The 24,584-nt window shown below is 29.9% G+C and overlaps 1 protein-coding gene across 2 annotated transcripts in view; it reads left to right on the forward strand.

Moving 5' to 3' along the window:
• The window catches only part of LOC142328585 (putative serine protease K12H4.7), a 54,674-nt gene extending 33,828 nt beyond the window's left edge, over positions 1–20,846 (forward strand). For both annotated transcript variants that reach the window (XM_075372354.1, XM_075372355.1), the window contains exons 5-9: positions 1,993–2,128; positions 5,547–5,848; positions 10,816–10,948; positions 13,831–14,000; positions 20,558–20,846. In XM_075372354.1, coding sequence (XP_075228469.1) covers positions 1,993–2,128; positions 5,547–5,848; positions 10,816–10,948; positions 13,831–14,000; positions 20,558–20,667 — 851 coding nt within the window. In that variant the 3' untranslated portion in view covers positions 20,668–20,846. The remainder of the gene's footprint in view (positions 1–1,992; positions 2,129–5,546; positions 5,849–10,815; positions 10,949–13,830; positions 14,001–20,557) is intronic.
• Positions 20,847–24,584: the final 3,738 nt, after the last annotated feature.

The raw sequence follows: 24,584 nt of genomic DNA on the forward strand, positions 1-24,584 counted from the left end.
GTATCATTTGCCTTCTGGCTGTTACCGTGTAAACATGTTCACTCTGCTAGCAGTTTGGAGGAATAATGAGCAGTGGTCCAGTTCTTCTGGTCAGAGTATATGAAAAGGACTGAAAGTCACCGTAGACATTTATCACAATATGTGCGACAGTGCTTTATCACGTAAGTATTTTTCATGAATTAAGAAATTTAAAAATTGCCAGAGTGTGACATACAAAGAGGGAGCAGGATGCCCACCAAAATCCACCATGGACAACAAGATTCAGCTCGAGAGGTGGTTCTGGTGAATAGGTGAGTTATTTACTATCTATGAAGTAGCTTCTTCTTTGAGCATCAGTCACGGTTTTGCCCATCAAATTATCCACAACAAGCTCAACTTCTGTAAAGTCTGTGCGATGGGTAACAAGAGAGATCCGCCTGCATACAGCTTGCCACACTGTTCAAACTACCAATTGCAATTTTGAGGTCCTGGAACACCTTCCCTCCACCTCAGCTCTTGCTCCCTCTGACATTTATCTGTTTGGGTCACTCAGAGATGGTTTGCGAGGTTGTCAATCTTCTACAGACTTAGACGTGTAGGAAGCTGTGTAAAAGTGGCTTTGCAACCAGCCAAAAACCTTGTTGGAAGGAATACGCAAGCTTGTGGATTGTTGCACCAAGTGCATTGATAAGGGAGGTGACTATGTAGAAAATTGATGTACATGTTGAACTCCTGCCTTTGTATAAAAAACAAAAAAATGTAGATAATTTCTGACTTGCCCTCGTAGGTGCAGGATTTTTTTTCTCGGAAAAGTACTACAAAAATGTTTGAAATGATAAAATGAACACATAGTGATGAAGCTGTGTCTTATTTGCATGACTTTGAGTGGCTTGCTCATTTTCACGATGGTCTGATGTTATCAAGTGCATGCATGAATTATTGCTGTTGTCTCTAAGTTGCCCTGAAAGATTTATTGAACCAAATTCATCATGTGCGACTACATTTTCATAAAACCAAATTGTTTCCTGCTTCACATCGTGGTAGATCTGCTTCACATCGTGGTACAAGACAGCTATGATTATAGCTGTCTTGTACAACAGTTTTTTTCCCAAATGACAGATTATAGTCCTGGACCACTCTCTATGCTTACGAAAAGAAGACTTCTTTAGGGCTTTTGATGATCTTTATGACTGATCTAAATATTGTATCATATTGAAGGGAGACTGTTGAAGCTTAAATATAAATAAATGTTTATCAATTTTTTTTATCCTTAGTCTGGAACTTTTTGTACAGACTGTGTATCATATAAAATCTTATATTGAAAAATTTCAAGTTTTATAAGAAAATTTTGCTAAAACGTTTTGAGTTTTTGTTTTCATTACAGATATAAACAGACATTAAAGGATATTTTATTTGTTATTTTATATAACTTGTATATCTTTTCAGTAGATTTCAATAATAGTAGTTTAAACAATCAGAGTGTTTAACAAGGCAGATGATAATTCTTTTATTAATAGATAAGACACGTCTGCAACCATACCTTCATAAACAACATTTATATGAGTATTTTCATATTTACTATATATATATATATACATACACACATACCCATACATACTTACCCTGAATTAAACTGAAAGTACGTTTAAGTCACTGTTCATTCTGCCTAGCAACAAGATTTATAAGAAAATGCTGTTATGTAGTATGTTTTTCTGAGGTTTGAATTTTTTATTTATTTTATTAAGTAATTTTACTTGAGTGTATCTTAAGTCTTTCTTTTGATTAAGTAATTGTTTTAATTTCACCTTCAAACATTTAAAGAAGTTATTGAACTATTTTTTGAAAAAGGAAGAACTTATCTATAATTCATCAGTAATGAAATGTACTGGAAGGTGTTATGATTATTTTAATCCATCAAAGGCAGAAGAAAAAAAAAGTTCAATTTCTTTATAAATAATTATGATAATTATATTTTATTTACTCTTTTCTAATATTTGATGTTACTGTTTTTAGAATACTTTAATGTTGTTAAAGCTGCTTTGGCAACTTATGGAGATAATTGTGTGCAGACAGTAATTGATGCAAATCATCAGATTGAGTTATTACTAAAGCATCCTGTTGGACAACAGACAGTTAATAAATTATTTAAGTATGTAATAAGACCTTTTGTAAAATTTATTGTTATGTTATGCATTTTTTTTTTTTTTTGAGTCGTTTTATATCTTGTTTAGCATTATCATCTATTAAATATTGAAATTTAACCTGTATATATGATAGAAAGAAGATAGATGATCTGTCTTCCTCTTCTGAGACCCACTTGGATTTTTTTCTATTTATAATTAAAAAACTTATCAATGAATAATAACAGTTGTCTGGATTAGTAATGAATGGTTTCTTCATTGATTGTGGTGTTTCAAATCCATGGAAAAACATGGTGAAACAACTTATTAATTTATTTCTGATTCTGATATTCAAATTTTCATTCCTGTTTTTAAAATAAATCTGTAATAAGTGGTCCATTTTAACTAAAACTTTTACTTATCATATGATTTTAAAATTTTACTGATTTAATTTAATTTAATCTTTTTAAGTATATTTCTTACATTGTAAAATAAAAAGTAATTAATTTTATAGTATTAAAAAGAAAAAAAAATTGTTTTCCAATGCAGAATTTGAACCTTAATTTATATGAGTCTCTTAATTTATAAACAGAAATCAACACCATTCTCTTCAATCAGTACTTCTGTGAATAAGTTTCAAAGTATGTTAACGGATAACAAAGTTCTTCTAGATAACATACAAAGTTTTTTCAGAGCATTCGGATGTAAGCTGATTTTGATTGTTATCTCTTATATTTTTTTGTGTAGTTTTATGTTATCTGTTTCTTCCTGTCACTTCCTTCCACTTTTTCTGTCACTTTCTTTTCAGAATTATTTTTTCTTTAATTAATTATTTCGAATGATATTGATTGCTAAGGTCATTTAAAGCCACTTAAAAATTCCAAGAGCATGAAAGGAAGCTGCACCCAACGTTCCTAACTTGAGTAATTTGTATAAACTGATTTTCTGAACATTATTTTGATCATTTTATCTTACTTTACATGTGAAGTCTCCCCATTGTTACTACCTAAGATGTTCAGGTGTTGTAGAAACATCAGTTTGTGAAGTAAATGATTTACAGTCTGATGTAGGATCCAAAGAAATTTCCACTTTTATTAAAATTTGAAAAAAATGAAGGTTTCTTAAAAGTATATTTTTTTCTAGTATCAAAGGCCCAATAATTACATTACTAAATTTATGACTACCTAATTTCTTATGGTTGAGGTGGGAAAGGAATTTTTCAACAGTGTAAAAATTTTTCAGCTAAAATCTTTTACAAATAAAAATTTACATTTGTTGTTATATTGTATTTACTTGTTTCATTATATGTGTTATAGTTTTGAGCCTGTAAATTTCTTGTAATTTCTGTTTACCTACAACTGATTACACTTCATAAATGAATAATGAAAGAACAATTGATGTTATATTTTAAAAAGAATGCCAACATATGTTTTACATTTTTTTATTCCTACCATATACCAAATGGCTTTCTTTTTTAGTTTAAAAAATTTTCTGGATTTTTACTAACTGATGATCCCTGAAACAGAATTGAGTTTTTATGTGAGAAATTATTCATCTGTGTTAAACTGCTCTCATCAGTTTATCTTCACCATCAAGCTTATATTTTTCGTAGAGCGGAAATAAATTGTGAGTATTTATTGCAGAATAGAATCTTTTTATAAAACCTGTAAATTTAGTTTCTCCTCCTCATTTGAAGTAATATATATTGTAATGAAGCTTCTTGTAATAGAAAGTGCCGGAATAAGAAAGAGAGAGAAAATAAAAATGTAAATCGACAAGCAGATTGAAAAGGAAATATCCTGAAGAAACAACAACATAGAAATTCTTTCTAGAATACTGTGGACGATTTGGACTATAAACATCATTATACATGAATGAACAAAAGGTTAGGTTGGTGTCTGTTATTACAGATCAAGCAAGCCCTGTTATACTTTGTGATTTATAATTGATTTTTTTTTTATATAGCAAATTATTTAAGACTAAATAAATTATATTTGTAAGAATTTTTACATGTGCCATTTCTCAATATCCTTGTTGAACTTCTAACACGCAACAGTGTAATGCATTGTTATATAACAGAAAGAAATATCTTGCTTCATACTCTATCCCAGTCGTATGCCTGTAATAAAGTATCTGAAATTTCAAGAGGCAGCATTCAGATTAGCTTTCTCTTGCAATATTGCTTTACAACCAGTCTATGATAAACATAGTGATGATAGCATTTGCAGAATTTTGAACATCTCTATTTCAGTGGGTTTGGTTACTACTCTGAGTTTGTGTAGCTCAGTGCTTGTCTTTGTGAGGAAGGTAGCAGGAAACAACTTCTTCATCACTTTCTCTAGTAAAATTGATGCTTGTTTTTGTTGAGAATTGCTATGTTGTTTTTCAGATTGATAATTCATATCAGGCCACTTATAATCATTAAACTTATGCCACTTTATCGTTCATTGTGCATAAATATTTAAAAGTTTTACATATTGAAAATATTAACCTTTCTCTTTTTCAGAAATATAACATTTTTAAAAATGCATAAGTGTATTATTTTATTAAAAAAATAAAAATAGAAGTTAAACATACGTTTTTTAACCAATTATCCATAATCATGTTATTTCCAGCAACAAAAATATATTTAATGAATAATTAATTTTTTGCATATTTAATTAAAGAATGTAAAATTTGAATATATACAAAGAACAACATTTTCAAATTGTAGGAAAATAATATTTTTAAAACTTTTCTTTTTTGTGCTTTTGATTGTTCTATCTGTATTATTTTATTTTATTAGATCCTTAGTTTTCTAGATAATCATACAAAAAATGATTTAATGTAACACAGTGGAATCAGTATAAAAAAATTGAAAACCTTAAAAATGGTATATTTGGTTACTTTTAATTATACAGAGTAAAACAAAAAATGAGATTTGTTGGAAATCTTGAAAGTTTTAAAAAATATGTAGTTTTTTTATAACATCTTTTGTTAAAATTTATATTTTTGAGATATTGGCAAAACCCCATTTACCTACCCCTTTTCCAGACAACTAATAGACCACCTAACTAATATTCCAAAATTCTGAAAGTGAATAAGTTAAATAAAAGTCAGTGGACTATTATTTTCTTATTACACCATTTTTATTTTGGCCCATGTATTATAAAAATATACCACTTATTGGCAAAGTGTAAATTAAGTAGTTTATAAATGACCGCCATGATGGGAATTGAATCTTTCATACAACTGTAGTGTTAATTGATAAAAAATCTGATAAAGACTATCTTCAAACAAGATTATATTCTTTTGTTAATTTTTTTTAACGGTTAAAATGTTAGTACTGGCTTGAAACAATTGTTTTCTTTTCTTGCCTTATACTTTAGTTTGTGAATTTTTTAATTATTATTTTAAGTTAGTATGAGTGCTAGCAATTTTTTTAACAAGTTGTCCTTCTATTTACAGGCTGTGTGAAAAAATAGATGTTCATAATAAAAAAGATGTTCAGAGTTTATTTGAAACTTTAGCTGACAACATTGCTGGTGTTGTGCAATACAATAAGGATAATCGAGGATTGAATCCCTACAAAGTTACCATAGATACTATTTGTGATATTTTAACTAATCACTCCATCGGTACTCCTGTACACAGATACGCTGCTTTAAATGATTTTATGATGGAAGAAGAGTTAGAATCGTGTTTAGTTTACACATATAAAGATTTGTTAATTATGTTACAAAACACAGATTGGACTTCTTTTGACAGTGGTAAATAATTTTTGTTAAATTAATTCATTATTTTTAATTTGATATATATATATATTTTAAAAGAAAGAACCAAATTAATTTGAAAACTATAAAATGTTAAACTTTGTATAAAAAAAATTATTTAAAATCGAAGTCTAAGTGACCATTTTGGTTGTAAACAGTCATAACCAGTAGTTTGAGGAATTAGGTAAAACATTCAATACTTTAAAAAAATAATAAACTATTGACAAAACATATGGTTTCTTTTTTGTTGATGATAACTGAAAACATAAAGACAGCCTAAATCATTAAAAATTCCAATTCAGATTTCCCCGCTCTGCCTTCATACATATCTTTATGAAGAGTTAGATAAGATAAAAATTTATCTCAAGAAATTTAATGATTGTGTGGACCTTAAAACAATTAAAGAAGTATTTCCTCTGTTAAAAAAATTTAATAATATTGAAAACCATTTAATCTTCTTTTGATATATAACTTTTACAAATAGATTTCTTGTTTATTTAAATTCTTAAAGGCTATCAGTGTCTTCTGTTTTAATCAATAATGATGTTTCTGCATGTTAATAAGATAACTTTAGCAACAATAATTGATATTTTTTTTTAAATTTTGGTTTTAAGTAAACTGTTTTGCAACTAGTTCTAGACAATGTTAATGAATTATGACCAGTTTTTTGGTCTTTACTATTTATTATGAGATAAATGCTCCTTTTTCTAGTTGTAATCTTTATTTTAGTTTCTCCTGTGCATTCTATATTGCAATTATTGTCCATACAAATCAGTTGTTACTGCCCTTTCAACTGATTTAACAGTCTTCTGCCAAAATTTTTTTTTTTCAGATATTTAATATTTTATATAAATAATATATTTAATATTTTATATAAATAATATATTTAATATTTTATATAAATAATTACAAACCCACTGGGTTAGTCTATTGGTTAAACTCGTCATCACAAAATCAACTGATTTTCAAAGTCAAGAGTTCTAAGGTTCAAGTCCTTGTAATGTCAGTTGCTCTTATATGGATTAGAATGCTAGACTGTGGATTGTGTTCTTTGATGTTTGGGTTTCAATTAACATGTCTCAGGAGTGATCGACCTGAGTTTGTTCCAGACTACATGTTTACTGATACATTTATTACACTTATATTGCACTACATCTGCAGCTAAATCAAGCCTGGCAAGCCAGTAGCAGTAATTGCATTTGCCTGTACACACACACTTCCACCAGCAGCTGGAAAACTGGTTAGAGAAATGTATGTAGATAACTAGAAGTACAGGGTGTCCCATATAAAACGCAACCGATCAATCACTCATCCATGAAATTTCAAAAGTCAAGCGTACTCCCCTACTCGTTACTGAAATGGACTTGTCCAACAGCTGAACATCGCGGCGATACAGTAGAACACTACCGATAGTAACAATAATGCAATCATAACGTTCAGTGTATTGCTAGAGACAAGATGGTGTTTTCGCTAGATGAACGTGTTTTCATTGTTGAGTCGTACTTCAGTACGAGATCAGTGGTTGCAGTGCAAGATTTGTTTCGCCATAAGTACCCAGATAAACCAGCTCCTAACAAAACATCAGTATTAAGGTTATTTGCAAAATTTAGAGAGACTGGTTCTGTTAATAACAAGGAACACAAAAGATCTGCGTCAGTGTTGAATACAGATACGATCACTGAAATCAAAGACCGATTACTCATCTCGCCAAATAAATCGATCAGACGTTTGTCTGCTGAAATTAATTTGTCTAAATCAACTGTTCATCGGCGACCAAACAATTACGACCTTATCGCATTCAAATGGTTCATCAACTTCTTGAGCCCGACAAAGAAAAACGGCTACAATATTGTCAATGGTTTCGTCAGTTTCTGCGTGAGGGAATTAATGTTATGGATTTGTTATTTTTCACAGATGAAGCACGGTTTCATTTGGATGGCTACGTAAACAGCCAAAACAGTAGAATCTGGAGTGCTGAAAATCCCCATGTTTATCACGAAAAACAATTACACCTGCAGAAGTTGGGCATGTGGTGCGCGATATCGCGGAAGAAAATAATCGGTCCTATTTTTTTCGAGTTCACCATTAATGCAGAACGCTATCAGGATATTTTATTTCAGTTCATTGCACTCTTGGAAGAGGAAGACAGACACTGCTGGCTACAACAACATGGTGCGATATCGCACTACGCAGGTTCAACTTCTGATTTCGTTGAGGAATTTTTTGGTAATTGTGTTATCGGTCGAGGCTTGTGGCCACCAAGATCTCCAGATTTGACGGCGGCGGATTTTTTTCTATGGGGTTACCTCAAAGAAAAAGCCTACAGCAACAAACCATGAACACTTGAACAATTGAAAGTCATTGTTGAACAAGCTGTATTAAATATCCAGCCACAAACTTTGAAAAAAATTGCAAGAAACGCTGTAAAAAGAATTGAAGCTTGTATTCAAGAAGATGGCGGCCACTTCCAACATTTACTCTAATTGTAAGGTAATGGATGGTAAAAATAAAAATCACATTTACACATGCCTTTTTATTATTTCAATACCTACCAATATAAGGTTGGGTTGCGTTTTATATGGGACACCCTGTATATAATTCTTCATAATATATTTGATTATAATTGTTTTCAATCTAAATAGCTATCTAGTCGTAAATTTTAAATAATTTTTGACTGATCGATTTGAAGTATTTTCTAGTTTTTAAATTTATTTTCCCTAATGTGTATATTGCATGCAGTCTATTCAATCAATGAACAATAAGCTACTTTAATATGGATTGAACACTATACAGTGAATGCCGTTGTGCTTTGGTGGTTGGGGTTCAATTTACTACATATCTCAGAAATGGTTGGCCTGAGTCTGAGGATATTATGCACCTCATTTACATGTCGTACATAATAGCCTCATCTCTTTGGTCAATGGGGGGGGGGGGCTATTAATTGATTTAAAAAAATATATTTGATGTATTTTTTCTGAATTAAATTTTTATAAAAAAAAAATTATTTTAAAATTGTTATTTATATAATAAGCTGTATCTAAAATAAAAATAAACCCTCATAAAAATGGTTTGAATATACTTGCCCAAGAATATTAATATTTTTCATAAGAATTTAATTTTTATTAAAATAGGAAAAAACTGGAAGCTAGTTGTTTTCCCAGGTAAATATAATGATGAAATTTGTAATTATGTAAGATAATTACAAATTTGGGATTGATAAAATCCCAATCAACATCTTGTTTGACCACAAACTATGTACACTTTAGTGATGAATTTATTTGCTTACACTGATAGATAAAAAAAAATTTTTATTTTTCTCTTTAAGTGTGGTACCATTTCTTGAATTACTTTTTTGCGTATATTACATGTCTGTAAATACAATTTTTCAATCACTCGTAGTTTTAAATAAATTACGCTCCAAAAAAAAAAGAGAAAATATCATTAAAAATCTGAAAAATTTATAATTTTGCATGGCCATATACCTGTGTTAAAATGATTTCCAGATGCTTTTCTTTTATAAATAGCCTCAAGCATATCCTGAATTAATGTCCCACAGTATTCGGTTAGCATGTTAGTATTCCATTTCCCTTTATAGCGCCTTTCCATCACTGAAATGTCTTGGTGGAAACGCTCACTGTGTTCATCATTTACATTTTCGAGATTATCTGTAAAAAAATCCAGAGTGAGTGGAGGATGTATTTTCAAAGATATATTACATCCCATAGCTCTGTATAAAGTTGATTAACAATATCGTGATAATTGTCAAATTTTTGTTTGCTGAGAAAAGTTTTGCAAAAGTCTTTAAATGAAGACCAAGCTGCACTTTCTACATTATTTAACATAGAGTTAAATACATCATCTTTGACCAACTCTCTTATTTGAGGACCAACAAATATTCCTTTAATTTTTTCTTCACTTACTTTCGGAAATTTCTGCCAGATTTACAAAAATCCAGGACTATCCTTCTTCATTGCTTTTACAAAATTTTTCATTAGTCCTAGCTTGATATGGAGAGGGGTAAAAATATTTTTTTGGGTTCAACTAAGGGCTCATGAATAATATTTTTCCCATTTGGCGTTAAGTTGTCTCATTTCTTCCACTCTGGTAGCATAATTTATCCATAGCTCGTCTGTCCCATTCGCAAAGAAAATACATGTACTTAGTATAGCCTAACTTCATGCCTAACAAAATAGCTATAACTTTCAAATCACCACATATGTTCCAGCTATGTTTTTTATAATTTATTTTTTCAAAAACGTCTTTCATCACATCATACATCTCTTTCAGATTAATACTATATGCGATTGGTATTGAAGGATATTTGTTACCGTTGTGTAGTAGAACCACTTTTAAACTATACTTGGATGAATCTATGAAAAGACGCCAGTCCTCAGGTTTATGAACTGGTCCTAAGTCCTACGCTTATCAACATTTTTGCTATAAACCAAATTATTTTCATCAATAAAGTACTGAGAAAGTTCTTTTGTTGGCTTGGAAAGCCTGAAATTTTTGTATTTTTTAAAAATAAATTCCAATTTTGCAATCTTGATCCTAACAGCACAGCTTGATTTTTTGATAAATTTAGATCCCTAACCAAGTCATTTAATTCACCTTGTGATATAAGATGCGGCTTATAGGAAGATAATTCAAAATCAAAATCATTTATGCGTGCGTGCGTGCGGGTGTGTATTTTTATTTATATCGCAAATTAATTTGACTTTCTTTATTTTTTAACATAAAATCCTAATTGAAAATCAAGACTGTAGGTGATCTAAGAACCAAAAGGCCAAACTCTCTACCATTTGAGATATTTATAGTTCAGTTTACTATTGTTTTAGGGAGTTCAATTGTTAATATTGATAATCATTAAAATAGAGTAGATTATTATCTACATATGTATAATATATACATTAAATAATAAATTGTTGAGGCTTACAAATTATATTTTTTCTTGTTTATTTTAGCTCGTTTATGGATATATCAAACATGCACGGAGTTTGGATTTTACCAGACTTCTGAGAAGAAAGCTAGCCTTTTTGGTCCCACAGTTTCACTTAAATTTTTTGAAGATACTTGTACCGATGTATTTGGATCAGAGTAAGTAAAATTTGTTAGATATATATTTAGTTTCATATTAAAAAACTCCTTCACAATGTTCTAATCATTAGATATTCAAAACTGGCATGTACTCTTGAATTAAAACTTTTATGTTTTTTAATTTATATTGCATTTTAATAAAATGTAATTATAATGTAATTGTTATATAATTATTCATATAAATAACTGATAAATTACTTAATTATACATTATACAAAAGAGTCTAATTTATTACTTCTAATTATCTATTAGATTCTTAAAGTAAAAATAAACTTTTATATTATTATTTACACATATTTTAAATTACCACATTTATTTGAGTACCCAATCTAAAATTAAGGTTTCATCCATTCACTACGGTTTTCTTCAATATTATCATTTAACGTTACGTTAGGTAATGAGAAACACGTATTAGTGATGTTAACCATTGCTTTTTCTGAAGGTAACGATGCTGTGATGTTGCTAACAGCGTCAGCAGACTTATTTTTTTATGATGATACGGTAGTGTTGTAAAAAATGGGCAACGATTCCACCATTGATGAAATACACCATATTAACGGAATGTTAACCGGCGTTGGTGCAGAAAAAACCACTCTACATCGTATCGGTTTCATCGTTGTACACTTTTCATATTCTATATTCATTAGTGGACGCCCTGGTATCCCTTTATTGGAGATGATGACGACGTTTTTTTTTTACCACCCATCTCCGATCGGGTCAAAGGGTAGGGCTTAAGGTTAATCCCTGCCCTGCAGTGCCTGCTTTTCTTTTCATCATTTCAACAAGACGTTTTATATTATTCCTTTTTGATCATCTTCTTCTTACTCTTCCACCGCCGAACTTTGCTTTTAACTTCATCGCGTTTGTAACCGCCAATGCAGTAGCCTTTTCTGCGATACTCGAATCCTTAGCTTTAACTCTTTCCCAAGTGCTATCGGCTAATTTACCATCTGTAGCCGCTCTGTTTTTGTTATCGATGTACGTAGCGTATGCGATATCATGTTCTTTACAAGCTGCGTCCAACTTGTTTACACCGGGATCGTTTCTCTTTAATCATTTTCTAATTTCGTTCCCGGTCCGCAGTACTGATATTCAGGAATATGTAACTCTACCGGCAATAAATCAATTCCTTTGTTTACAATTTTACCCACCGCCTTTTTGACACCTTTTAAAGCTTTATCACCAATATAAGATCCTAAAACTCCTGCTGTGAGAGTTGTTAACAGTCCACCGCCTCATTTAAGACTGGCAATTCGTTTGCATCTTCTCACCTTACCCTTTCGAACAGGAGGACGTTTTAACCTCCTCACTCTTGTCATGGTGGACAGACAATGAACCTGTTTAGAATCTTCCACCAACTTACATTGGATCCGTGATCAGTGGTCGTACCATATTTTCCTCCTCCTTCTTATCTTTACTATTTAGATCTGCATTTGCAGAACTGCTTTGGTAACCTTATGAGAATAGTGAAAAAGGATATATATAATGCGGAAGGAGGAGGAAAACATGGTACGTACTACTGTGTGCATGTCTATATATGTCTGTGTGGGGGATGTAGGTGGGTGGGTGTGTGTGTGTGTGTACAGACTGATGTGACGTTGAAACTCACAATTCAGCAATTCACCGCTTATGTAGAATATTTTTCACTCACTACATCAGGGAGCTGCTGTAGCTGATTGGTTTAAGGTGTCAGTCAGTCGCATCCCGTCATGATACGGTTTGAGTCCTAGCCGACCAAGTTTTTTTCACTACAAATATTATTTATTTTATTTAATTCAAACTGACCGCTACACAACAGCTGTTCAACAGTGCTATCAACCTTTGAAATATTACTTCAGTAATTGAAATATATAACCAGGTTGACAACACTGACATAAAATAAATCAAGTTGGCAACACTGACGGGCTACTAGCGTCGTTCCAAGATGGTGGACTGTCTGCCATCTTGGATTTAGCGCCCGTATCCCCGTTTCCATACTACTTACTATCAATGCTATAAACACAACACACTTGTCAATATCTTGATAGCACTGCGTCTCTGTAAAATTAATCACGTTGCTTTACTAGCAGCATGATAATATTGAATAACTGAATGGACAACAGATGGGTATGTATCTACTTTTTTGTTTGCTAGTAAAATGTCTTTTTCTTGTCATTATTAGAGATTTTAAATTTTTTAAATTGTTTTATATCAGCTGGTGATTATTCTTTGTTTGTGGATAATAAATTACATTATAATATATTTTTTTCATTTTTTTGAAGCAGAAATAATATATATTCAAATAATTTTTTTTCTTTTTCAAAATAAGTGTAAATTACTTAAATGTCAAGAGTTTCTTTTTAATAACAAACAACTAACTACTCCATTTAATGTTATATCATGTTTTGAATCAGTCAATACAGTAATTCAATGCCTTGAATGCTTATTTTCATGAAATTCTTGCTACTTGGAAAGCTGGATAATTGGTTTTAAAGTAGGTATTTCGTTGACTCACGCATTTATGAACCAAAAGAATGATAATTTTTGTAGTTACATTAAAATAAGTATTATATATAGATACTTAATGCACTGTATTACTACCACTAGTTAGTTTGTTTTATAATCCAGTTTGTTATCTGTTGTTTATAATGGCGTGTTAGGAGTCAATTTTTTTAATGGTCCTTATACAAAGTAGTAGTAGTAATAAAATTTATTATTATTAAATTTACATTTTTAAATGCTTATTATTTTTGTTATCAAACATTTTTTGGGGATTTTTTTGTAAAAAAAATGTAAAATTAATTTTATTTTTCTTATTTTTAACTTTACATTTATTTTTTTAGTGTAGTTGTAAAAGATGATTTGACATTTTTACTTGTTGACTGACTTATTTTTTTTTTTAGGTTCAATCCACAGCAATTAATGGGTGATATATTTCGTACAAATGTTATGTATGGAGCTCTGGGTATTGAAGTTAGTCGTGTTGTGTTTGTTCATGGTTCAATTGATCCTTGGCATGCTCTTGGTGTCATAGAATCTAATAATAATGAAGCACCTGCTATTTACATTAATGGTAAGAATTCTTTCGCATTAAATTATTTTAATGCAGTAAATTAAATTATTCTGATATAGTGTGGCTTTAACAAGAAGACTAAATAAATTTTTCTGGTGCTCTGGAATAAATAATTAAAATAAGCATATAATCAGTTTTAAAAAGGACTTTGATCTCCTCGGATGAATCTTAACCTAATTCCAACTGCATAACTGGTAGGTAGTGTTCTGTCGTACTAGTGACTAATTTTAAGAAGTTCTTCATTATTATTATTTTTTTTTTTAATTGATATGAAATAGTTCTGTTGGGTAGTGTATTACTCAGGTAAAATAGTCCCCAATCAAATTTTCAGATAAAGGCAACTAATTGAGATCATCAGAAATTATAATTATTTTTTTCATTGTATTAGCTTTAAAATTTTATATATATATATCCAATCAGTTTTCCAATTACTGCTACCAACTTACCAGGCCTGACTTAGTTGCAGATGTAGTGGAATATAAGTGTACATGTATTGACAAACATGTAGTCTTAAACAGACTCAGGTTAAGCACTCCTGAGACATCTAGTTAATTGAAATCCGATCACTAATGAACACCAGTATCCACAGTCGAGCATTCAAATCCATATAAAAGCAGCTGCTGATTTTACAATGACGAGTTCAACCACTATACTAACCCACAGTGTTAATATATATACATTTAAATTCTATTAAATAAACCACATAGTACAGAATATTGTGATAAGAGATATCTTACCTTAATTTTTCATGAAAGTACTTTCACGGATCCCACATCCTCAGTCATGGTTGAAATAATTACATTATTGTATAATAAAAATTTAAAAATTAAAATACCAAAGTAATGAGCATATTAATTTACACAAGTGCTGTTATCTGATGCAGTTTTTCTAAGAATGTTTCCCTCAAATAGTGTCAGATGGTTCATAAAATTGAAGTTTTATTGTATTTGTAATAGTTTTCTAATATATTTAATTTTATGTCTTCTTTATTAATTTCTAATATTTCTAAATTTCTGTTAATATCAGAAATAGAATGTTTATTGTTTATTAGATGGTCTGCATATTAGATAAACTTAATTTATTATTTTTCATATAATGTTCAAGAAATCTAGTTTTAAAGAAACTATTTGTTTTTCTTATATGTTCAAAAAATAGCCAAACTTTATTTTTTTATTATTAATTTACAGATTATTGGTCCTTGCCCTCTTCAAAATACTCCCCTCCTCTATTCATACACTTTTCCTAGCAGTGTTTCCACTTTGCGAAGCAGTCCTGGATAGCCTCATTTGAAATGGTCTTTAAGGTCCATGACAAATTTGTTTTAATGTATAATAGTCTCAAAATGGTGTCCTTTAATCACTGATTTTAATTTCAGAAATAAGAAAAATCGCAAGGCGCCAGGTCTGACGAGTAGGGAAACTGAGGTAGGACAGCCCTGATTTTTTTAAAACTGACAAATTGACAAAGCTGACTGTGCGGACGCATTGTCATGGTGAAGGAACTATGAGTTGTCTCGCCACAACTGCAGTCTTTTTTTGCAGATTTTTTCATTTAACTGTTGAAAATGCCTTGATAGTACTCACGGTTCACTGTTTCACCTTGAGGCAAGAATTCAAAATGTACAATTCCATTAAAATTGAAAAAAAAAACAGAGCATCACATTGACAGATCAAGACTGACATGCTTTCTGTGGGTGTGGAGATCCTTTGCCGATCCATTGTGATGATTAAACTTTTGTCTTGATGTTGTAGCTATTAACCCAACGCTTGTCTCCCATTATGATCCTTTGCTTGAATGTTTGATTGTCATTGGTTCAAGAAGTTTCCAACAAACATCTACTCAATGTTGTTTCTGCTGTTTGATCATGAAACAAAGAACAAACTTTGCTGTAACTCTGTGTATGTTCAATTTTTCAGTCAAACTGTCATGGCATGATCCAATCAAGATGCTAACCTCTTCTGCAAGTTCCCTGACAGTCAGTCGGCGATTTACACACACACCAGATCATTGATTTTCTCAACCTGGGTGTCATCAGTTGAAGTTGAAAGCCTTCCTCATCAATGTTATCTTTTGACCACTTTTGAATCATGAAAACCATTTGTAACATTGTGTATCACTCAGAGCATCATCTCTGTAAGCTTGTTTCAAAGGTTGAAATGTTTCTGTGAAAGTATTCCCCAGCCTCATACAAAATTTTACATTGTAACGTTGCTCCTGAAAATCGCACATTACAAAAATCACTATGAACACTTAATAACATGAAAACTAAACAAGATATCAACAATCCAAGAACATTTAGTTAGATGAGGTTATTTGAAACACAATGCTGCCAACTGCATGTCACTAAATATCTCCGTTGGCATGCAGTTAAAAATGTTTGGTTATTTTTTGAACAGACCTCGTAAATACCATCACAATCATTACATTTAATTTTTATAAATTTTACAATTCTTTATTGTATTATTTTTGTTTTTTTAAATATTTTATTACGTGGTTATTAGGTTTGTATGCTGGCTTAAATATTTCTTTGTTGTAATTTTTCGTAATGTTTACATTGATGTTGTTAGTGTATAAAATACTTATGTTCAGGTTTTCACTTTTTTGTGTCTTATTATGTATTGGTTGTAAGGGAATTATTTTTTCTAGTGTTTTGATATTTTTATTTGTTTTTTATAAATATTAATTAGAGTAATATCCTACCAATTTTCAACTGTATGTTTCATGGTGTTTATTTCAGTTATGTTTTTTGATGTTTATTTAATAAATTTTAGATCTTCTTGGCTACATTTTGATTTATTTTTTATTATTTTTATGGTACGGTCTATAGGTAAGCTAGGATACGTATTAGTTATGTCATAACTAATTAACTATTCTTGTATCTTTATTTACATTTAAGCCAGTGTTTCATTCAACTGTGGGGTACACCTCCCTAGGAGGACATGATAACACAAATATATCAAAAAGAAAATATTATTAAAAAAAATGTATTAATTTACTGAAAGGAAAGCAAGACAAAATATATTCTGATATAATAATAAAATACACATTTACACTGATGTAATACACTTATAAATAGGATTGTATCAGTACTGAACAATCTATAATAATTATTAACTTATCAGTACTAATTTAAAAATAATTTTAATAATTATTAGTGACTCCCTTGGGCCTGCCTTGCAGAGCAAAGTTTTTAGAAGGAAGGTTTAGTATTAGAAATAAACACTCGTGAGTTCTTTTTCTGTATTTACTGAGATCTATATTTTGTCTTCAAAGCAGCCACAGGAGAAAACCCAGTTTTGCAAAGATAGGATGTTGAAAATGGTAATATTATATAAAATTCTCTTGTTTTCAATGCAGAAAACTCATCCACCCCTGCCCAAAATTCAAAGTGATTTATTACTAAATTCCTTTTGATTTCACCACTTGCCATGAAGTCTATGAGGATTTCTTCTTCATCAGTTAAGAGTCCTTCAGGAGTATTTTGAAATGGATCCTTAACCCTCTCTTAACTTGCTACAAAGTTGTCAGCAAGAAAATACTTTTTTTAAATTCTTTGCCAGCATAGCTAAATGATTTTCAGTGGTTACAAACACAACTTTCACATGTTGTTCTTTAGCCTTGTAAGTTTTAACACATTTGCAAACATTTCTAGAATTTTTTGCTTTAAATTTCTGCTCTGCAATTCCGGTTTTATACATAAGGCATTAAAATTAACTTTATCATTCATATCCAACATGTATGTATTTGCTCCTTGGAGTTGAAGATTGAAGGTATTTAATCTCTCGAATATGACAACCAAGTAATTCAATTCCATCGCAAATAAACCATTTCAAAACTTCTCAGCTTCCAGCCAGTTTTCCTCTTCTAGAAAAATAGCGATTTCATCTCTTAATTCATAAATACATTGCAAAACTTTCCCATGTGATAACCATTTTGCCTCACAATAAAATAGTAATGCTGAATGCACTGCACTCATGTCTTTACGAAGTACAGAAAATATTTTTGATTTTAGGGGTCTCATTTTTATATTATTTACTACAGTTCCAACCATCATTAGCACAATATTCAGACCAGGACTCATTTCTTCGGAAGCCAGAGCTTCTCTGTGGATCATGCAATGTGTCCAGACACACAGTGAAGATTTTTATTTCACAAGTGCTTGTGTACTTTAGAATCTTCCAGACATTGGAGAGCAACATTGTTGCACATTACAATGCAATTTTTCCACTCTATTATTGCTTCATTTTTAAAGTCATTTAAGATAGTAAATAATGCGATTGCTATTGCTTTGAGTTCTATTAGTTTGTAGAAAAGTAGTTCTTCTACTGCTGACATACAATCACAAAATCGAACACAGGCAGTGAAATGAGCATCTTTATTGCTATCTGTTGCTTCATCAAGCTGAATTAAAAACAATTTGTTAAACAACTTCCTGAAAAGCTGATGCTGTATGTCTTCAGCTATATCACCAATTCAACAAGCAACAGTATCATTTGATAGAGGTAAGGATTGTAGGTGTTTGGCAAAATTATCTCCAAACATAGTTTCTACAATTTCAATTGCAGCTTGCAAAATAAGCACCTCACCAATGGACGGTCATAACGTAAAGCTCTAAGTGGACTGTATAGGTACTGGTATAAAAAATCACTGGATGCGTGAACTGCAGTTATATTTAATTACAAACAGTACGCTATTAATATGCATTAAACAGAAAGCTTAATGAAAACAAAAAACTAATTATAACTATACATTACGACAATTTTCGTATGACCCGTAAAGGGAAAGGTGCTAAGCCGACTTTCTCTGTCCATACCACACACACTACTGATCTAGTAAATTAACACTAGTTATCACAATACCCGCTCGTGCCAGAGGGCACCTACCTACTGACAGCGGCAATAACCAAAACAACCAGTGGTGTGAGGCTTTATACATTTGGCTATCTTATATGAAACTTTGTAGGAGGCAAGTAAAGCTTTTTCATTTGCAGACAGTTTTTTAAAAAATGATGTTTGCTTTTCATATGATTTTAATTTTAATTTAAAGAATTCTCAGGGTTTGTTAACGTATCACTATAAAGTGTTTCCAAATGTCGTTAAGTTTATTCGGTAGAGCAAATGACACAAGAGGCCATTCTTCATTTACTTCAATACTGGTAAATCTAAAATTTAAGTATTCTTGAGAATATTTTCATGATTTTATTTTCGGCACCACGTACATCTGTGCACTAGTTGATGCTTCACTTTCATCTAATGGTTGCTTACACCCACTTAAAAATCTATCCATTATTCTGAATACATTTGCTGTCATGAATATTTAATACCGTTAAGTGCAATTAAAATGCAGGTTATTACAACTTACACATTCACAGTAGATTCGTTAATGATAGAAGGATCAACTCAACTGAGACTGGCTGGAATTGAACGAGGTGCATAATTTAAACACATTTGCACAGACAGTCATGCAGATGTTCCAGAATGTTCAAGACAAATCAAAACTTCTCACAAAGCCGTGAGAATATCCAATATGATGAATGTAAGACAGAGAATAATAGAGAGGCATCGATTCTGGTTTTGTCAATGCAGTGGATCAGTGTTACAAAATATCAATAAATTTACTTTTCTTTGTAATTTGTAGGTTTGTAATTAAGGTCTTAGTGTAGCTTTAGTGTCAAAATATTCAAAATGCATTATTATTGTATGAGAGGAGGGTCGTGATGAAAATTATGTTTGAAAGTTGGGTCACAAATACTGAAAGGTTGAGGAACGCTGATTTAAGCTTTTTATTTTATTTATTTACTAATTCATAACCAGATTTTATATTAAATCTAACAGGTAAATCAATTTTATTCCTAAGAATTTTATCTATTATTTTGGATATTAAATAACAGGGGGCATATTTAAATTTAATTAAAGGTCGCTTTTGGATGTTTAAATATATTTTAACAGTACAGAGGAATAATATGAATCTTAAAAAGATTAATTTTAGTAAAAACTGTACATATTTATATATACACATGAGAAACTATAAAACTGCAAATATAGGTGTAGTTTCTCATCATTATATATATATATTTAATTTTTTTTTTGAAATTCAAATTCATTTACATATTAACCTAAAAAAGCTAATACAATTTAATGTTAAATTTAGAAAATAGATAAGTTAAACTTACCATATTAATTTCAAGAATCAATTTTCATGGGATCCCACATCTTCAGTTATTATTAAGTTCTGTACTAGGTGATTTATATTATAGAATTCAAAATATGCATAGTTTCTTGTACCTATTATTATATTTGCTGTGTGTGGATAAATGTAAATCATTCAGCTTGTTACTAGTTAAATTCATTGTAAATAAGATTATGACCTACATTTTTTAAATGTTAACATTAAAATTTGTATTAATCTGCTGTTTTGATCAATCTTTTAATTTACAATTATAATCACTATTAATTTCTTAACAATAACTATATTTTTATTTTGTGTTGATTTATTTTTAAACATTTCTTTCTTTTTTACTTTTTAATAAAATATCAATTGTAAATTTTTTGTTTTAGGTACTGCACATTGTGCTAATATGTATCCACCAAGTGATCATGATTCGCCTGAATTGAAAGATGCTCGTGTAAAAATATCTGAATTTATTGGAAAATGGTTAAAAGAGTAATAGCAACATTGCAAGCTGATTTTTAAATAAAAGACCTTTACTCATTTTAATCAGTGTTTTAAATCAATTATACCAAGTTTTGTAAATTCAGCAAATAAGTTTCATAATTATAAATATAATTATGAAACTTTTGTATTTTGTAAAAAATTTTGTATTTGTGTAATATAAATTTATATGTAGTTCTGTTTTTTGTATGTGCATTATTGCTTTGGTATTGGTGACATTATTACACAGGAGTAAGTTTCTAAAAGATTTATGTTTTTTTCAGTCATGTGTAACAAGAAAATTTAATATGCCAAATTCCAAATAGTGTGAGAATACCCTAATCCTTTGACTGGGTCTATAGAAAACAGACTTCAATTGTATTTGGAAATCAGTACTCCCATTATGATTTTCACTTGTTCAATTAATATAAATACTTATCGTTCTAAAGTATTAGTAAAGGTGGTCATCCCATACATACACAATAAAACCTTTTTCTGGACATAAATAACTCTACATCAAAAATTTAGCCTTGGTGAGTTTCCTTTATAAAGGACGTATTTAATGTAGATAGGATGATAAAAAATTAATTTTTTTTTTTTAGATAATCAGTTTGTTAGTAGTTATTACCTATTAAACTTAAACTACAGTATTAAAAAAATATATATAATGGACTTAAAAAAGTATATCAGTAAATGTCTATTTGCTGATATAGATCAAGTTAGCCAATCTATTTAAAATCGCTCAACAAAAAACTGAGTTTTATCACCACTTAGTATAGTACGTTCTTTATTTTATCTTCAGCAAACAACAATAGCTTATTACTGCACTGTACACCAGTCATTGCATCAATGACATTGGCTCCACACAAACTTGATGTCATTCATTGTTGTATTATGTTTTGAAGAATTCAAACTAGTTATTCAGTGTTTTGTATGTAAATTTTCATGAAATTTTTGCTGCTCAGAAAGATTGAATAATAGGTTTTAAAAATAACTATTTATTTGACCAGTGCATTTATAAACCACTCCTAAATACATGGTTAACTCCATGATTTTTGGAAGCTGTTTGTTTTCTTTCTCCTACTTTTCCACTTTTACTATTTACAAATTACAACTATTTACAGATTATTGCATCATTATTCCTAATTACTTTGATTTTGCCAAAATGTTATTTTGAAAATGGTTAAAGTGCTGAGTGCATGTATATGAATATAAGACAATAATATTTATTTCATACTTTAAAAATCCTTGGGTTAGTTTTTGCAATTATGTTTATTTTAGATCATAGGCAATTGTGTTTCTTGTTTGTATAGCTGGGTAAATACATAAGTTGTTTTCTTTGATAATAAAGCCAGAATATGTTGATAAATGGTATCCAACAAAAAATTAGCATTATTTATTTTTATTTGATAGTTTTTATCTTAGTGGATTTATTTTAAATAATTTTTACTGCGTTGCTGACTGCTTATTTATAAAGAAATAATTGTGTTTAAGATACAATAATTTGATAATTTATATTTTTATCCAGTTATGCATCTGTCACTGATGACAATATTTTTTATTTGCAAGAGAGAGAGAGAAAGAAAATATTTCTTATCTTGTACTTTAGACCTAGTACAGTTGTCTAAATTAAAGTCCTATACAGCACAGTAAGTGAGGAGCTTCATATATACTAAACAAAGCTAAGCAATTCTTGTTCAGAACTGCTTGAGATAGTGTTAACCATAAACATATTACTCTAACAGATAAACCTTTAAGAGGTAAGTATTGTGTTACTAAATCCTGTAATATATTTCATACAAAAAGTACAAGCATTTAATCAGAATATAAAATAAATTGCTATTAACAAAAATTATTTACACTTAACATGATGGGGATTATATAGTTTTTAATTTACACAATGTAATTTATTTTATTTCATTTTACAAAAATTATTAATCTATTTTAAATGTTGAACATTTTTTTACATAGTGCAGAATCTATTACAAGTCTAAATGTAGATGATTATTTTAATGAATTAAAATTAACTGCTGTTGTTATTGTTGACAAAGAAATTATTTTCATTCAGAAGTAAAACAATACTTTACCATATATATATAAAGATGTCATAACTGTAATATTTAAAGGCAGTCTGACATACATATTTCTTTTAAGTTAATTAAAAAAATAAATAACAGAATAATTTTACTTTCAATACTCCAGAATAATACATTTTTCACAAAATGATACAGCCATTCCAAATAATAAGAAGCATTCTATGCCAAATTTATTTAGTAGAGTGAGGATTTAAGCTGTTTCAAATTACCTTCTTCACTGAGCCAAATATACGGTTGCATATCATGTTAAGCCCAGTTTAATGCAGGTGATATTCAGCTGTACAAGCAAGACTAAGACCTTCCATCTCTTCATCACACTAATTGGTTGGATAGTGAAAATCATTTTTCTTAGAGAAGGCAACTCTACCTCATTCACTTTACACATGTCACAAAAAGGGGAAAACGTATTTATGAATTAAGAATGTTTAATTTAACATTTTTCCAGAAAACCAAATGTGGTTTATTATGATATTTAAGTAGACCAGGCTTTATTTATTTGCATAAAATGAAGTAACACACTATTAGTTAGTGTTAAAATATGAAGCAGTGCCATATTTTCAGAAGGTACAATTGTAAGATATGAGCCATCTGTCTCATCATGATATCTGTAAGACTTAGCCAAGGTGTAGACTATGAAGACCTTTCCAAACCCTCTTTGTATACATTAAAGTTTCTTATGATAATTTTTATAACGTATAACTTACTGTAATACTTTTCTCTCTACATTTAGCTTATTGTAGCTCATGAAATTTTTTTATTGCGCATTCAATTCATTTTTTATGTGCACAGTCCATCACGAAATATGATAATTTTTAAAAAGTTTTTTCTTCATTTTTGATGTACTTACTAAAATCAGAAGCAAGAGAGGCCTATTATTGCTCAGTTGAAATCACTTTTTATATAGATTTGTGTATGAATTTTTTGTCTCATACCGTAATGATCAGTTTGAGTGTTGCAAAGTACGCTTATGAGAAAGTTTTGCACAGTAATGAAAATTTATGAGATTGGGTTTCAGATAAAAACAGATAAGAGAACTAACACATCATTTGTTTAATCTTGTGAATCAGAAACGCTTATTAGGATTGATTATAGGCAAGTAAGTGTGTCGTGGAAGATTAGTTGAAGATCTGTGCAGTTTCAGAAAAAGCCTTAAGTAAGGGGGCCAATTCTAGCCCTCATGATTGGTATTAGAAGGCAAATATAAGAAGAATAAAGTTACTTGCATGGCATTTAGAGATTTAAAGAAAGCATCTGGCAACACAGAATGGAATTAAATAATTTTAAGAAAAATCAGACTTTCTTATCAGGAAGGAAGAAATATGTATAATCTATACAAGTCAGATAGCAGTTAAGAATAGAAAGTGAAAAAAAGTGAGCTCTTCTTTCAGAAACAGGGATATAGTTCATATGGCTTCGTAAATTCATATTAATAGCGTTGATAATTTACAAAATAATTTCTTGTGTTATTTTTATTATAAGAAATTTAACTTTTCATCAGGACATGATTGATCCTGACCCACAGTATCTCACAGGTTCATTTTAATTAAGTAGTATAAGTGAAATATTTTATAATACCAGCATTTTATTTAAGCAGTTTCTTATATTTAAATGAAATGTAATATGAATATGCTAGTTGTCATTCACACTTAATTTTAACATTTTAAACAATTTTTGTTTATTTTATTTTTACATTCACTGAATTTCTTTCTAATAGTTTTTAATATAATTTTTAACAGTTTTACACATCATAACTTGATTAAGAAAAATAGTGTAATTTGTATCTTTTTTTAATAAGGCATAATTCGTTTATAGCTTAATAATATAGTTTATTCATTAA

The sequence above is a fragment of the Lycorma delicatula genome, chromosome 8 (assembly GCF_047948215.1).
Source record: "Lycorma delicatula isolate Av1 chromosome 8, ASM4794821v1, whole genome shotgun sequence".
NCBI lineage: Eukaryota > Metazoa > Arthropoda > Insecta > Hemiptera > Fulgoridae > Lycorma > Lycorma delicatula.